At 38.3% G+C, this 18,244-nt stretch overlaps 1 protein-coding gene across 1 annotated transcript in view; it reads left to right on the forward strand.

Annotated features, from left to right (window-relative positions):
* ncoa1 (nuclear receptor coactivator 1) overlaps positions 1–18,244 on the forward strand; it is a 189,332-nt gene that overhangs the window by 156,476 nt on the left and 14,612 nt on the right. The window contains exon 15 of the mRNA XM_076272387.1: positions 5,952–6,260. Coding sequence (XP_076128502.1) covers positions 5,952–6,260 — 309 coding nt within the window. The remainder of the gene's footprint in view (positions 1–5,951; positions 6,261–18,244) is intronic.

Here is an 18,244-nt window from a genome sequence, read left to right on the forward strand (position 1 = left end):
CAAAATGGTCAGAAATCGCAGAACGGTCTAAAATCTAACACAGGGTACTTTGCTCCTTCAACACAAACAAAAAACAACGTCTCCGCAAACAATGCTGAGATAGCACTTACCAATTTTCGGTTGTTTTCAAGATAGCCAGGTGAATCCAAACTAGTTTCCCTCTCTCCATATATTTAATCGCAACAAAACTAATTACAAACCACTTTTACCAAACAAGTAATATCCACGCGAGTCTCCCGACAAGTTTGATCTTCTAGGGTGCACTCAAGCCCAATCGGAGTAGCCAATCCAATATGCAAATACACAATTCAACCTGGTTGCGTCTTTTGACACCACTTTAGTGGGACGTTCACCTGCCCAATACCTGCGTATTTAACTACTCCCAAAGGTCCCAAAGCAAAACTGGATATCGAGTACCCAATATGTTAAGACCACCAGGCTTGTTTGTGGAGATTGAACATATAGGAGACCACACGTAGATAAGCGTTACCAAAATATGTTTATTAAAGTAATAATGTGTGCAAAACGTGAACTACAGTCAGTATCCATGAAATGGTGAGAAAATAAAAGTGGAGTGTAAATCAGGGTAAAATGTAAAATGCAGTCTAAAGATAAAGGCGACGCATGTTCTCCTGGAGAGAGGGAACCTCGAATCCAGCCAGGTAGCCTCTTATATAGCTGGATGCCCTGATCAGCTGACTAGCAACACCTGTGCAGTGAGAACCTGTGCATTGACTCCGCCCTGCAACACAGAAACAAAGACAGGCAAACTGAGACCAACAGTATCATAACACATGCACCTCACGCATGCACACACAGACACACACACACACATAGACAGAGAGAGAGAGAGAGAGACACGAACACACACACATCAAAATGAGAAAGAGAGAGAGACACACACACACACACTCAGAGAGAGAGTGAGAGAGACACACACACTCAAGCACACACACACACACAAACACACATACCTATAAACCTGATTTATATAATTTCAGTATGCTGGTGCTGATCCAGTGAGTTTTTTAATTGACCGAACTTACCTTATGGCATTATACAGCACCAACCAACATTAAGGTAGCAGTCTCTGATTTATTCACTTATCAAATAACAAATAGTTGTTACGTCAGTGCTGTCGTGTAATACTAATCAGAAACGCAATTCCATTGTTGAATTTGAGATTTTATCTAATGCTACAGACTTTGAAAAAGATTGTCTTTTAAAAAAGCATTACAAATCATAGAAGATTAGCCGAAAACATAACTATTTAATTTAAAGGAGTTCATAGGGCTATAGATCAGATGCTTAGATTCTAAGGCCAGGGAAACCCAAAAGGATTATGCTAATATGCGTTAAAGAAACCGAAGAGTTCCTAAACACAGTGCCAAACCCTATGGATTGACAGCCTGCATTGCGAGGTAGCCTACAGATATTGTTTGAAGTGAATGAACTGTCAGGTCTACTGTTATTGTTGCTTTGTAATTTTCTAAAGGTTGAAGGCCCTGCAATGATCTTGGGAGTAGCCTAATGCAGCTTCTCTTTATGGCTGAGAAGCCAGTGAAATCTAATCTCTTTTGTCTGTTATTTGTTAATTTAGGCCTATACTTACAGTACCTAATCACTATTAGCTGGTTTGATGCTCATTGAGCTCAATGCAAATCAAACCAGCTAATAGGCTAACTGAAATAACACCCATGCCAATCTCTAGGTATGGTGAAGGGTATGTGATGTGGGGCTATTTTAATTCCAAAGGCCAAGGTAACTTTATCAGGATGCACAGTATTCTGGATCCATGAAATAACTGGCCTTTAAAAATAAAAATCTGCCTGTCTCTATGGGAATTTAACATAGGGGTGCCAATACTTATAACCCCTGTATTTTAAGGAAGAACATTTATTTATTTATGATACATTATTCATTCACTAAGAAAATTGGTGTCCTTAAAGGTTAGATATTTCCTCATTTTTCACTTAAGGCATTAAGATCAATTTCCAAAAGATGATTTTATATTCCTCTTTTCAGTCAACTTTAGCATGGGTGCCAATACTTTTGGCCAGCGCTGTATGTCTTATCACACTTATCCTCAGAGGTTGTCAAACCTAATGAAATTCCTGAGTCCTTTGAATGTCTTTTTATACAGTTATGTCTCCATGAAAACAAAACATTTGACTATAGGTAATATTTACAGACCACCAAGCTCCCCCTCTGAGTCTATAAAATGTATTGCCAATACCATTAGCTCCTTAAACTGTTCAAAAGAGATGATCATCCTTGGTGACTTTAATCGCAATTGGCTAGACCGTTTGTCTCTTCATGAAAGACATTTTCTTGAGAGCCGTAACTTAACTCAGTTAGTCAAAGAACCTACTCGCGTTGATAATAGATCCAAAACCCTATTAGACTGGATCTTGGTCACCCACCCTGATAGGATAATTGAATCTGGAGTACTTCCTGACTGTTTTAGTAACCACTCTATTGTGTCTTGCATATGGAAAATGAGACTACCAAGATTACCACCTAAAATTATTAAAGTAAGACAATTGAAAAACTTTAATGATGAGCATTTCATTCAAGACCTATTGAATATTAAATGGGACAGGCTTAACTTAATGCTGTTGAGGATGCTTGGAATTATTTTCACACCGAAGTTCTCCAAGTTATTGATAAGCATGCTCCATGGAGGTCAGTAAGGGTAAAAGGAAGACATCTACCCTGGATTGGTGGTGAACTACTTACACTATTTAAACAAAGGGATAAGGCATGGGGTAAATATCGTTCAACTAAGGACCTTGTAGATTGGGAAACATATAAACACTTAAGAAACATATGTACTACAAAAACAAGGAATGCTAAATCGAAGTATTTTAAAAGTTCTCTATCAAATAACTACAACGATCCCAAGATATTTTGGAGAAATCTTAATGAGTTATTTAACAAATCTAATCCAAGTGCTCCAGCTAAAATTAGATTTAAAAATTATACTCTTTCTGATCCACTTGCAATAGCTAATGCTTTTAATCAGCATTTTGCTTCCATCTGCAAAACCCAGTCTCCTAATTCCAACAACATCTTAAATATGGCTCAATACTCTTGTGATAGGCCTACCTCTTTTTCTTTTTCAACTATTAGTCCCGTCGATGTACAGAGAGCTATATCTGAACTAAAGACAGGCAGTGGTAGAGACTTAGATGGTCTGGAAACCAAGTTCATCAAGGTTGCCTCTGATATATTGTCATATCCACTATCTGATTTATTTAACCAATCTTTAACCACTGGTGAGGTCCCATTAAGATGGAAATGTGCCAGGGTAACCCCAATCCATAAAGGAGGTGATCCATTTGACCTTAACAATTATAGACCCATTTCCATTATTAATAGCATGGCAAAAGTTTTCGAAAAGCTAATATTTAATCAATTATATAGTTATATTAATGCGTCTTCTATTTTGTCTCAACATCAATCAGGTTTCAGACCTAAATTTTCCACCACAACTGCCTTATTGAAGTTCACCAATGATGTATCATCATCCCTCGATGATAATATGTCTACTGGAGCGATTTTTATAGACTTAACCAAAGCTTTTGACCTTGTTAATCACTACATGCTTTTAGACAAACTTCATGCTATTGGGCTCTCTAAACAAGCTCTTCTTTGGTTTAGCTCTTATTTACATTTTTGTCAACAGTGTGTCCTTTTTCAGGGTAGTCTATCCTCCTTTGCCATTATGGAAAAGGGTGTCCCTCAAGGATCTTCATTAGGGCCTCTCCTATTTTCAGTCTTTATCAATGACCTTCCACAAGCTTGCTCAGACTGTTCTATTCACTTATATGCTGATGACACAGTGATCTATAATTCCGACTCTAATATTTCTAAGATACAGAACACTCTTCAGACAGACTTTTATATTATTCAAAAATGGTTCCAATGTAATGACCTCCTGTTGAATAAAAATAAATCATACTGTATGCTTTTCCCAACAAGATCTACTGTTAAACAAACAAACTTGTCAATTAACTTTTTAGATGGCACCGCTCTTGGCAGAGTTGATGAATTTAAATACTTGGGCTTTTGGCTTGATTCTCAACTCTCCTATAAAACCCACATCAATCATACTATAAGAAAGTTGAATTGTAATATAAGGATGCTGTATCGTTTCAATAATTGTTTTACACAGCAGATCAGGTTGAGAATTGTGAAGCAATTATTATTTCCAATTATAGACTATGCTGATGTAGTATATCAGAACTCCACTGAGACCTGTCTTAAGCCTTTGACTGTTGTCTTTAATAGACTTTGCAGATTTGTGTTGAAATGTTCATACAGGACGCATCACTGTATCCTGTATGATTCATTGAATATTCTGTCACCCAACGCCAGGAGACAGTTTCATTGGTTCCAGCTTATTTTTAAGTGCATACATCTTAGTTATCCACTCTACCTGCAACAACATTTAATACCTTACCAAACAAACTATAGTTTGAGGCACACCGAATATCTATCATTTACAGTACCACATGTCTCCAAAGAAAGCAGCAGGCGTTCATTTAAATACAAGGCTCCCTTTGACTGGAATAGCCTGCCTGGGGCCTTAAGATCAATTACATCTTTGAGTCGCTTCAAGACATCTTTGTTCACATATCTGAAAGCAAGTAACCGTTGTAATTGTTTTCATTAATGCTTTTTTGCCAGATCACATTTTGCCTTGTTCCTATTGACATTTTGAACATCTGTACCAAAAATTGAGCCAATAGTACACCAGTAAAGGGTGGCACACTTTTTCACAATTGCTCAACCTAAGAATGCATAACTTTTGCAGGAACCAGAAACTTGAAAGAAATAAAAGATAAGTATGGTCATTAATAATCTCTCCCTGTACTTATACTAAATGAGTAAGAACATTAGAACAGTTCAAACACTATTCGCTGTATGATGACTACTCTCTCTGCGCTGTCGATGATGACAATGAACGTTGAGGAATTAACTTTTTGACACAGTTTCATATCTGTGAGAATGGACCTCACAACATCAGGGTTACTTCTGCCATCCATTTGGCCTTCAGTAAGAACCTCAAAGAAGTGGATTGAGTGGTGAGTGACAAGGCTAGAGATTGTAGCTGTACTCCTCTTGTGGAAGAAAGACTTGGCATCAAGTCTTTGAGCATCTTCCCAGGGCGTCTTTCAAGATTTCTCAGCATTGTCTCTTTTTCTTCAGCATCAACGCGAGCATCAAAAAATGCCAGGGCGACGAGTTCTTCTGACAGATACCACAAATCGTCCAATGCTCTTCAATGCAGCATCTGCAATGGTTTTATGCGGATACAGAAGCCTCATGCCAATACATCATGTATTGTGTGTGTGTCAATATTGTGAAAAAGTGTGCCACCCCTAAATGTGCAGCAATTGACTCCATTTTTGGTACAGATGCTTACAATGCCAATTGAAACAAGACAAAACATGATCTGGCAAAATTTGGTGAAAATTAATTTTGTGAACCACCCTAATGTGGATATGTAGATGTATGCTTGTTGTATATATGTGTATATGTATGTATTATTAGGGAATGGGAGCTGTTGGGTTGGGGCTGGGGGAAGGGGGCTGTATGTGAGTGAATGTGTATGTTGTACTGTACTGTACTGTAGTATCTTGTCCTTGTACCTTTGTCTTTGTCCAGTCCTATCGAGGACCCTCTCGAAAATGAGATGCCACATCTCAAGAGGCATTCCTCTTTAAATAAATAAAATAAATAATACTAACAAAGGTGTATGTCCCAAGTCGAAGTATTATTGTGACCACTGAACTTCAGTATACTTGGAGGTTAATGGGATATAGTGGCATGAAATATTGTTTATTGATTTAATTTCAGTGTATTACTTGTTGTACTGAGTCAAAATAAGTGGCAAAAAGTGGTTGAAGATTTAAGACCTCTTACAAGGGCCGTTTGATTTCCAGGGTGGATGTCTTGAACCAATCCTTCAGCGACTTCCCACCCAGCCCTCTTCAGCATCCAGTGTGACCACGGATCCAAAGTTGACAGCATACTCCGCTCCATTCCCCCTCAAGTCCTCAAGTCCTCCTCAGTTCCCTTCAGATTTGGGTGGAGCACATGGGTTTGGCCTTGGATCACCACGGGGAACTTTCCATGGGGGGATGGCTTTGAGGCCTGGAATGCCTCGTACTCCTACCACGTCCAATCAACTCCGCCTACCCCCAAACCAGCTTAGACTCCAGCTCCAGCAGCGACTGCAGGGACCACAGCAGGTAACAGGAGATCAATTCTTGGTCTTTATTTGTCTGAACCCACTCCACAGCGGAGTTTCTTTTGATTTCTTTCACACTGTATTTCTCTATTTGCTTGTTTTTAACAACTGTTTTATTCATGGTTGAGTCATGGTTGTACGGTCTGTACAAATGCTCTGCATATCCACACCATTTCTGAGGTGTGGATATGCAGAGCATTTGTACAGACCGTGTGGGTATTTTCTGATTAATGTTAATATCAATAGAAATGGTCTTGGCATTTGTCCCTGGCATTTGTCTCTCCTCTCCTCACTTACCTACCTGTGTAGCTCTGGTTGAGCTTTAGCCTCGACTGACTGAGCTCTGGATGAATCTCCTGCGTGGTGGAGCAGCAGTAACATCACCGACTGACAATCGATTGGCTTGGTTTTGATTAAGGCATAATGTCACACATATCCACTATACATCTTCACCTTACATACAGAATGAGCGACAAAAAGAATGTTATTGCTTCATATAAAGACTGTTATACAGTGCCCTCGACAATTATTGCATCCCTGTTAAAGTGAATAAAAGTGGTATTTTGAAAACCATTAAACATTAAATGCAACCACCATATCTATCCTAGCAACACCTTTGTAACCACACTGCAAAAACTGCTTATGTAATGAAATCTAACCACGATTATTAATCTTATATCAAGATAAAAAATGTTTTTTATTGTTTTCAGTATAAAGAGACTTACCTAGCGCTTTCTCGTGAAATCATTTGACTTAATTTAAGAGAAGTTTGAGTTATTTTAAGACTTCTAATCCTTAAAACAAGCATTTTTTTCTGCCAGTGCGTTAAGTAAATTTGACTTGATAAGACTCCTTAAAATAAGTCAAAATCTTTTTCAATTAAGTCAAAATGATCTTTCGAGAGAGCGCTGGGTAAGTCTGTTCATACTAAAAACTATACCAAATAGATTTTTTGACCTTATTATAAGATTAATAACACTTGGTTAGATTTCATTTTTTGCAGTGCATCTCTGCATTATCTATTGATTACACTTTACATGACAGCAGACATAAGAGTGACATGACACTTTCATGAACGTGTCATAAACAAGTCATAAACGTTTATGACATAACGCTTCATTAAGTGACATTCGGTTTTTGTCATAAAAAGTTAGGGTTAGGGTTAGGATTCATGTGTCATGACAGTGTCATGTCACTCTTATGTCGATACTGTCAAGTGAAGTGTTACCTATCTATATTCACTTTTTAATTTGAACGATTTTTGCATTTTTCATTTGTACTGGCAATTAAACCATGTCAACATAGCACTTTGGGAGCCACAATTTCCCATTTTCATAAAGTCGCAATTTTTTTTAGCATTCAAGCCAACGAATACGGTGAGCTACATGGTAAGACCTGTGAGTAAGTGCGTGTAGGCCTATTTGTTTGGAACATGCTGATGTCTGGCACTTCATTTGTGAAGTTTTCAACTACTGATGTCACCTTTCAAAGTAGGTCAACAGGTTTGTCTTTGACAGGGGTGCTTTGTTTCCATATGGCATTTTAGTTTTGATGGTTTCATTCTATCATGTGCCAGTAATTCACTGCACACCAGATCCTGGGGTTTCTGTCCCATTTTGTCCTCAATTTAAGTGAATCTCAATTATTCAGGGTCGTAGCCTACTTGCATTTACTGCTAAAATGATGTCTAACCTGATCTGCCACATAAACAATGTTTATTTCCATTATGGAGGACCACAGGTGTCACTATAAAAGTAAATAACAAAAATGTTAATTTGCCAATGAAAAGAGAATTGCGTCGCTGTCGGGCGGAAACCTCCGTATCCATATTATTGGTCAACCCTCACGTCAATCAGTAAGTTTTATACAAATGTAACCAATGAAAAGTGTTAGCTTGGGACTAAATCTCTTAACTCCATTGGAGAATGTAAACTAGTAAGTCTGCAGATTAAACAAACCCTTTCTGCCTATAGCCCTTGCCGTTTTCAGTATTAGTTCATTGCTATTACTAGCCTACTTTGCAAAGGCTTGGCCAGATGTATTCAACCACAGAAGCTAAATAGAGTAAACATGGCTTTAGCATAGGCCTACCTGTTAACCCTCCCGTTTTCTAAATATCCTGTATTTTAATATTCTCATAAGCCCTACAAACGGGCCTGTCAGTCTCTGTAAGCTACTGTTGTCCTGTTGCCCCTTGTCTTTCTAGTGAAACAGATGTTTTCAAAGCATTGTTTTCTTGCTTGAATGCGATAGACTATTTAAAGCGATGGTTCGGAGTAATTTCACCCTAGGGTTCTTTGCACCATGACCCCGAGCCAAACACCCTCCCAGAAGATTTTTCCCTTGGTCAAGCCCTGGTCGAGTAGCGCTGTCAGAAACTAATGACGTTTTGCAGTCATGATGGAACCAACTTTTATCTCGTAAATTACCCCACTAATAATGCCCTGAATGGTACGAAACTTCTGCAGTAGTACAACTACGACATTTAGTCCAATAACGAGGCATTAGAAAGTTTGTAAGTGCACCAGGAGTTTATTTAAATAAGACTTGCCTGATTATCTGCTACTATACTGCTGCGTCAACGTTTCTTCCTGATTTGGGAAAAGCCTGTAAAAGTCCTTGCAGAAAGCGATTACATCAACGTTTTTTGGTATATCCAGTTTTAAATATTTTTTTTCCGAAGTGTTTACAACTTAGTGTTAACTAATAATTGTTGCAAACTGGACTACGAACAAAATATTAGTGCATTCCTGGATCTACATCCTTATGCATGCTTCCTGCCAGGACTTTTACGGACTTTTCCCAAATCAAGGAAGAAACGTCGATGCAGCGGTATAGTAGCAGATAATCAGGCAAGTCTTATTTAAATAAACTCCTGGTGCACTTACAAACTTTCTAATGCCTCGTTATTGGACTAAAGGTCATAGTTGTACTACTGCAGAAGTTTCGTACCATTCAGGGCATTATTAGTGGGGTAATTTACGAGATAAAAGTTGGTTCCATCACGACTGCAGAAAGTCATTAGTTTCTGACAGCGCTACTCGACCAGGGTTCGACCAAGTGAAAAAAGGTTCTGGGAGGGTGTTTGGTCATGGTGCAAAGGACCCTAGGGTGAAATTACTCCGAACCATCGCTTTAAGATAACGGCGTGCTTGTTGTGAGAGCATGATTTGACGGCAAATCTGTCAGCAATGACAGCAGTTAGACCTAGCTTCTCACCTCGTTTAGTTAGTGGAGCAGTTGTGTAGCCTGAATTCTTGCTGTCAGCAGAGGGATAGCAACGGAAAGACCAAATGCTGAAATGTTCCCGTTTTGGGTAAGAAACCGGGGAAATGTCCCTTATTTTCAATGCTCACTGTTGACAGCTATGGGCTTTAGTAGCCTAGTCTGTAAATTGACACACCACAGATATCACTATAAAACTTCCCCAGTTGATTACTTACATTAATATGAGAAAAAAATGTATTACAAGTTTTCTGTAATTTAATGTTTACATATGCAAATTAGGCATTATCTAATTAAATATGTGCTAATTTGCATACATTTTAAAACACAAAAACTGAGCATTGGATACAGCCAGGTTCAAAATTATATTAAAAACATATGCTGTCAATAGCCTTAAAAGGAAGTGTCCATATATGGATCACATAGGGTGATACAGGAAAAACAGAGCTTTCCAACTGTACTACACATGATATGTTTTGGATCACGGTCGCGGGAGTGCATGCAAGGTTAGAATGCTAACTTTTGCTGAATTTAGGAGAAATATACAGGCATGAGTAGACACAATATAATTAAATTAACACCTACAGTGGGGAGAATAAGTATTTAAACCCATGCTAAAGTTGACTAAAATGCTCATTGGGTTCAATGCAAATCAAACCAGCTAATAGGCTAACTGAAAAACACACCATGCCAATCTCTAGGTATGGTGAAGGGTATGTGATGATGTGGGGCTATTTTAATTCCAAAGGCCAAGGGAACTTTATCAGGATGCATAGTATCCTGAATCCATGAAATAAGTTGCCTTTAAAAATAAAAAATCTGCCTGCCTCTATGGGAATTTAACATAGGGGTCAAATACTTATTGCTTACTTATAACATTTATTTATTTACTATACATTCTTCATTCACTAAGAAAATTGGTGTCCTTAAAGGTTGGATTTTTACTATTTGTTTTAATTAAGGCATTAAGATAAATTTCTAACAGATGTTTTTATATTTTTCTTTTTAGTCAACTTTAGCATGGGTTCAAATACTTATTCTCCCCACTGTAAATGTGTAAATCGGACTTTTTTATTGTAGTAGTTTGATAGAATACATGCTAAGGTAACATACTAGCTCAAAATCTCGAAATTGACCAGTGCATGAAAAAACGATATTTTCACCTGCCATGTCTCGCCTTAACAGTGATGGGCAAGCTACTTGATATGTGTAGTGAGCTAAGCTACCAGCTACTCTACAATAAATTCAGCTTCACTTCACAGAAGCTACCACCCATACAAATGTAGCAAGCTAAGTTACAAATTGTCAAAAGTAGCTTGATAAGCTACATCAGTAGCTACTTTCAGTTAATCAAACTGCATGCCAAGTCAATGCATTTTAATGATCAACACAACTGTCAGTCAGATAAAGGCTAAAATATGATTGGCATGAGTTATCTAACTGTTTGAACTTCATCAATTATTCCATTCTCCCTTCTTTCCTACTTAATTTGTTTTGTTAGCTGATTTAAGCTTAATTTAATTCATTGATGCAAAATGGAAAAACGGTAGTTCAATGAAATTCAATCACCTGAACGTGTGTTCGTATGTTTGTGTTGGATGTCTTTGACGTCGACAGGAACATTTTCTTTGGATTACACAGAAGGCATCTGAAAAGATACTTATTTTTGTTGGTTTCAACAAAAGTGACGTAGCTACGTTTGAAGGTATGGCCATGGTGTAACATGTTCATGCTCTTCAATGGATCTTGGGCTCTCTGCCATTCTGTCTTTTTCCTCCAGTGTCTGTATAGGGAGGGAAAGTAATCTCATCGCCATCTAGTGGTTGCGTTCCTAGAGTTTAGCGGAGTGGATGGGATTTTTTTTTTAGAAAAAATATATCTCGGTGCACATTGGGATCTTAATTTAATGCCTTCCATATGTTAGGCACTGGGGTCACCTCTATTGCTTCAAGTGGTCATACCTTATTTTTAGGATCAGTTGAATTGTTTTGAGTTTTTGTCGTAACACGGTGATAAGGAACTACAGCTGCATGTGACGTCACATTTTTAGGCGCTTAATCTCTAACTGATCAATACGCAATTTGCTTAACTGGCTTAACATATTTTTGTAATAATGGAACGTGATGTAAACCGCGTGGTGATGACCTTTATGTCAGGATAACTGGTGTTGTGCTTCTACTCACATGAAGAGCTAGCTGTAAGTGTCAATGCTAACCAGGCTAATAAACAAACCATGCTACCCTGAGTAACGTTGAAGGGTAAAGTCACATGACTTCTTTTGTAGTTCGTTTCTGAAACAAAAGGAGCAATTTAGATTTTCTTAAATAAGGCAAAATAGGGTCTGACATTTTCACAGTTAGAATATTATAACTGTATAGACACTGAAAAATATTTTTGGTGGATAACATCGCTGATTTGGCTTCACAATATTTTTTTTTTAAAATAGGTCTATGGGACTTAACATTGGAGCTGCTCTTCGATAGGAACGCAACCACTTGGGGCGCTGGTTTTCACTTTCCCTCCCTATGTGTGTGTGTGTCGCTGTCTATGGTGTCGTCACCGTGAACATTAGTCTGTATGCCTATGCATGTGCTTGTACCCGGCGTAATGTCGTCGACACAGAAACATCCTGTTTTCCTAATTTATGTGTTTGATGGCTGCAGGGAAACGCTGTTATGTGTGAAATGTCAGAAATGTCCAGGAGTAATTAGCTTTCGAGGATGCTACTGTGCTACTTGATCAATAAAAGAGCTTAGCTACTGAAAAGTTACTTGGTTTTGTAAATAGCGACATTACTGCCAAGCTACTGACAAATGTAGTTAAGCTAGTAGCATTGCTACAAGTAGCGACGCTACTGCCCATCACTGCTAGTTAACTACAAAGCCAGCTCTGTTACGCCCGTGTTCCGTTCTAATCAATGAAAGAACAAACACGTATCTCCACATTTGCAGGTCAAAATCGTAAATCCATTTAAATGTGATTTTGAAAAAAAAAAAAAAAAAATTGTAAGTATATGATAATATGTTAAGTCATCATATGAACTTTGACAATGTTTGATGTTGAATTATTTAAAAATTACAAGGTTGTTTTCAATTTCCTGAAAGCGAATGGATTTGGACATACGAGGTTTCCGCCCGACAGCAACAATTTACAAAAAATATTTGGAAATCAATTATTAAATTACCAATAAATGCCTCATTTTAAAAAGTGATTTACAAATGGAAAAGAATGCCTTAAAAACATTGTAACACACAGTGGGTAAACGATCACCAAGCTCTGATTGGTCGGATATGGTTCATCTTAGAATTCAGCTGTCATGAGCACCCTCTAAACTCAAAGCAGAGATGCTTAATAAACCTTTAAGGAACTCTACAGTGCAGTACATACAGTAGCTGAAGATCTGGCTATAACAGCCCTAATGAACGTGTCGTGAATTTTTCTTTTTCTTTTTCGGAACCTTTAGTGTTCTTGTATAGGCTAATTAAGGACTTGGCCCACTAAGCGAGACTGTGTTATATTGCCCATTAACTGTTCAAATTTGACAGATAGAAGCGAACATTCTCAGCGGACTTTTTTCTTTGATGTTTTAACTGAATGGTGGTGTCTGTTTTTCAGTTCGTTTTAAACTTAAAAAAGCAAAGGAACAAGGTGATTGTAGACGTTTACAGAGATCTGAATGCACCTCAGCCCGGTCGGAAGATACTTTCGCTTTAGGCAAAACACTTGCTGGGCTCAGGAGGATAATTTGCAAGCTGTTGTAGGATTTTGAGTAGCCTAGGCTGTAGCGTGATCATAATTAGATAGTCATAATTTACTATTAACCCTTAGAACCCGATTGACGCAAAGTGCGTCAAAAAACACACCCTTTCTTCTCTGTTACATTGCTCCGGAACGGTTCATCGCAGCGAGATGAAACCTTTATTGCACGACAGAGCAGAAGTGGGGCTTTCCAACGAGACTACACACTTGTCTGCACGATCAAGTATGAAAATTAAAAAAAATCATGAAATTAAATCAAATTGCATCATATTTACAGTCTATACTTCTCTGCATTCACCTGCACACACATTACTCTAGTTTGAATTACTCGCGAACCCGTGATCACATCGATATGGCAAGCATATCAGATGAAAGAGGGGGCACAGGGTTATCCATTGGTACCATGTTTATCGATCCTTCTGGCTTATAAAATCAGACGAAGTGACTGCAAAATAATAACGTCATGTACACAAACCAACGCTGCACACTCATTACTTTCGTTTGAATTACTCGCGGACCCGTGATTACATAGATATGCCACGCATGTCAGATGAAAGAGGAGACTCAGAGCTATCATTTGATACCAAGTACATCCTTCTGGGTTATAAAACAGACGAAGTGACAGCAAAATAATAACTTCATATAGCTGGACTTACCCCACGTTTTTATCTGTTCTTGTGGCAAAGCATGTTTATAATCCAATGCTATCATGTGTTTCTCTATGGCAAAGCATGTTCATATTCCGGTTTTGAGATCCTAGCAAATTCCTGCATGGCATCCAATTCAAGGCTCACATTGCATCCCAATTTGTTCAACAAATAAACACCTTTTTTGCCTTTACTTTGTTCATGGCAATGCAGTAAAGAGTTGAGAATTATTATGACTGCATACACACAGGCACGCAGGCTAACACGCAACCTCGGGTCAAGTCAGGTCAGATCAGTTCGTGTCACAGATATGGAGCGCAGAAAGGTCATTTTTCATCACTAAATAAAAAATGGCATTTATTTCCGTAAATCACACAGCAAATATTTCTGTAAATTGCTCAGCCCCAGAGTATCCCTCCAACATGGCAATTATATTGCCCGATTCAGGACAGTCTGCCCTACACACACATGAAATGCATGTAGAGCTGTGAGCTTGCAGTGGTGAGATACATGTCGAAATATAAGAATTTTTATAATACACTTTTTATATTTTAATTCTTTAAAAATCAAAATAAAATCAATGCTAGTATTAATACATGAAATGATGGCAGATCTGAATAGCCTAAACTCTCCTGAAAAAAAAAAAAACAATATATAATATATGTGTGTGGCACTTACAATGACCAGAATAAATCCTTATGAATAAAGGTAGTGAAAATGCCCTAAAAACAGCTTAGGGTTCTAAGGGTTAAAAGGTTTTTAGTCATATAACTGCTTAAATCCCGCTTGCTCCAAAACAAATTAAAATGTGCAAATGCTGCAAGGTAATGATAGACAACCAGTGTGAAAAAAGTTTAAAAACTTAGAAGCTTAGAATTGAAGTGTTTTCTTAATTAAAAGCATAAATTGTTTTTGCTAGAATAACCTGTTATGATTAAATTTAGAGAGTGTTTTTCTTAAACATAAAAGAAGGTTTGTTTATAAAACGTAAAGTGTTGCTCAGACTTAAGGAATATTTACTTGAAACATAAAATGTGTTTGCATAGATATAAAAAGGTTGTGTTAGATTTAAAGTGTGTTATGCTAAATGAAATGTGCCTTGAACAAAATGTAAGAACATAATGTACTAGCTGTAAGAAACTGTTTGTCAGCAAAAAAGTTGTCTGGCAACTAGAAAAACAAAAAAAGCAGAACCATTACTTCATGGCAAGACAGAATACGACCAAACTTGGACATGTTCAGCCTGATCGAGGTGGGTATAAAAAGAGAACGGCCCTTTCATCAGGGTTCTTCTTTTTCCTTTTCATTTTTCTTCGGATCGAGCCGTAGAGACATTTTTCTTTCTTTGTATTGTTTATCTATACTTAAAGGAAAATTCCGGTTTTTAGCACTTTAAGGTCTCGACTTTTCTGACTCGTTTTAAATCGCCTTTTCACTTCTCAGGGTGGCTGGCCAGGGCTCCAGACTAACTTTTGGCACTGGTTGCACTGGTGCGCCTAACTTTTTTTCTTAGGTGCACCAGCACAAAAGTTAGGTGCACCCAAATGTTCAACCACATCGCATTTAACACCGCAGCAGGTTCACTTTTTTTCCTTAATTACTGTCCTTTATAGGTTGTCCTATGACTTATGATTTACATAAGTTACTTAATGAAAAGTAACTTAATGAAGTGTTACTTAAGAAAAGTAACTTAATGAAGTGTTGGTGCTTTAAGTGCTTCACTGAGCTGAAATTTAAACTTAAAACATCTCAAGATGAATTAAATAAAAATAACAGTGAGTAAATTAACAGTGCACGTCTTTTAAGGGCTTCAAACTGCACATCTCATGGCTCAATGTCTTATCCTTCATGATCTTTAGGCCTTGGCTAAACCAGCTCGCCATGCTAGCATCTTCCATAGAAATGTATTTGAGCACAATTTAAAGAGATGTTCCAAGTAGCCTGGGGGATTTTTATGTGATTTTGCAATGATGATTGCAATAATCATTTGACAGCCCCACAATGCAATTTACTTTTTAATTTTAGTATTTTTACATTTTCAATAAGAACATCACTATGGTTAATGCATTAGCGAAATGGTAGGCCTATTATTATAGGCTATTGCAATGACTTGCCATGCTCGATCTAAATGAGTCCATTCAATTCAAAGTACACAATGACCACAGTTATACATGCAGGGAATATTCGGGCTTTAAATGTAGTAGCGATATTCGGTTTGCGCCAAATACCGGATTAAATTGATTGATGCCATCAGAATGAGTTTACACAACTCGCGAGCAAAACGAATATTGCTGTTGAAAACCGGGTTACTCCCTGCATGTAACTGCGGTCAATGACGCACTCCTTTTCGGCGATATCTGTATCTCTGTCGTTCGGGAAGGCCTTGTATGCATTGTTCGCAATTTCAAGACGCAATTTTTCATCTGCAATTAGGCTACTCCTATAAATTTGGCGTGGCATTCCTGTACGTCGGGTTTACGTTCAAACTCTTTTTCTGGTGAATAATTATTTCGGACTGAACTTGGTGAAGGGAAGTTTCATTAGACCTATCGTAGGCAACGATAAACTTGATCATCATCTTGGGCTCGTCTGATCGGTTTGCTGCTGCCAGCCGCCGAAAGGCAGTGGGGAGAGGGGACATTTATCTCGGCCTATGTGACCACACTAATGCAACTACATACACTCTGTTAATCTGATGGGTCTCTGACCTCTCTCGCTCTCGCTCTCTCTCTGCAGTACACGCATTTTCAAATTTACACACAGGCACTGGGCCACGGCCAATCAGAGGGGAGGTCCCGCCCTTCACTATCTGTGATTTGTTTAAATCACGATATTGGCCAAATATGTGTCTGTTATTGAACCAAAGGTAGAGTTTCAATGCGGACACTTTTTCCTCTCTCGAATAGCTGATCGCACCGGTGCGACCTCCGATTTTTTTTAGTCGCACTTTTGAAAAATTAGGTTGCATATGCGACCAAATTGGTCGCACTCTGGAGCCCTGCTGGCAATGGGCATACTGTAGTAGGCTACTCAAACATGTCCTAAAACAACCCTTAACGTTCGTTTTCAAAACTGTGCAACTCACCGAGTGGTTAGTGGTGTTCGTTGATGTTCCAAAACAAGTAGCGTAGCGAAATATAGTTTCTGTCGTATTTTATTTGGCATTTTGTAAAATCCCATTGATTTCTGTCATTGCACGTTTATATTACTGCGCCACCGTCTATGCTTCAGGTTTAGGACATGTTTGAGTAGCCTACTACAGTATGCCCATTGCCAGCCACCCTGAGAAGTGAAAAGGCGATTCAAAACGAGTCAGAAAAGTCGAGACAGGACCAATCGTCAAAATTTCGGTGTCCACCACTCTAGTTCATCCAAAACAAACCAGAAAAGGGCCTTAAAGTGCTAAAAACCGGAATTTTCCTTTAATAAAAGTCAAAATCCTAACCTTTGGTTAGAGGTTTGTAAAAAGACCCTCTAGCGTTTTCTCATATTTTTCGGCCTCTCCTGTGTTGCTGAGAACCCCGGACTCCTTGCAACAGGGGCTACGCCCTAAAGACTTGACTCCGGGTGAGTAGGTGTCCGTTTGAGGGCTACTTTCTAAGACACTGTATATGGGCCAAAAATATACTGTGCATGCACTGACATACACAGGAGTAGTGAACTCAGCCAGGCATTTAGGAAGAGAAGTCCTATGCTCCAGGGCAGACAAAAAACCAAAAAGGCTTTGTTAGCAAATTTATTGTTTGTGAAACTAAGGTCTAGGACCCATTGTGGTCTAAATGCACATCACACACCCAAGCGAGGATACGGAAATCTGTCTGATAAATACAAGTGTATTTAGGGATAGGACCTAAAAGGTTAAAGATCCGTGGTGGTCAATTGAAGTTTTTATATGTTACAAGAACTGTCATTAAAAGAGCTTAAATTTAATTTTGACAAGATTCCCCTAAAAATAGGGTAGTTGATTTTCTCTCAGATCTGGACGGGCAGACGAACGTCTGTAGTGAGCTTTTGACTCTCAGATCATGATTACAAACAACTTTTGCAAATACAGCTCTGAATTTCTTTCTCTTTTAGTGAAGTTAACCACATTTTGAAGTACAAATCAAGGGAATAGGGAACAGTGACTACGAGATAGAAAGCGACTCTGAAGTAGTCCACCTTCCTTAGCCCCCAAACCCCAAATTAGGGAATTTGATTCAGATAGAGAAAGCCTCTCAATCAAGTCAACCCTCTCGTACATCCTAAACCCGTTGAAAAGGGGCCCTCGCATTAGACACACACACTGAAAGATACTTCCTCTTTTACCCTGTGATATTATCTGTGTTAAAGGGAGCACCTTTATACACCAGAG

The sequence above is a fragment of the Alosa pseudoharengus genome, unplaced genomic scaffold (genome assembly GCF_046254945.1).
Source record: "Alosa pseudoharengus isolate Yale_2024_CS ecotype anadromous, Long Island Sound unplaced genomic scaffold, YU_APseudo_1.1 YU_APseudo_1.1_scf_7, whole genome shotgun sequence".
NCBI classification, from domain to species: Eukaryota; Metazoa; Chordata; class Actinopteri; order Clupeiformes; family Clupeidae; genus Alosa; species Alosa pseudoharengus.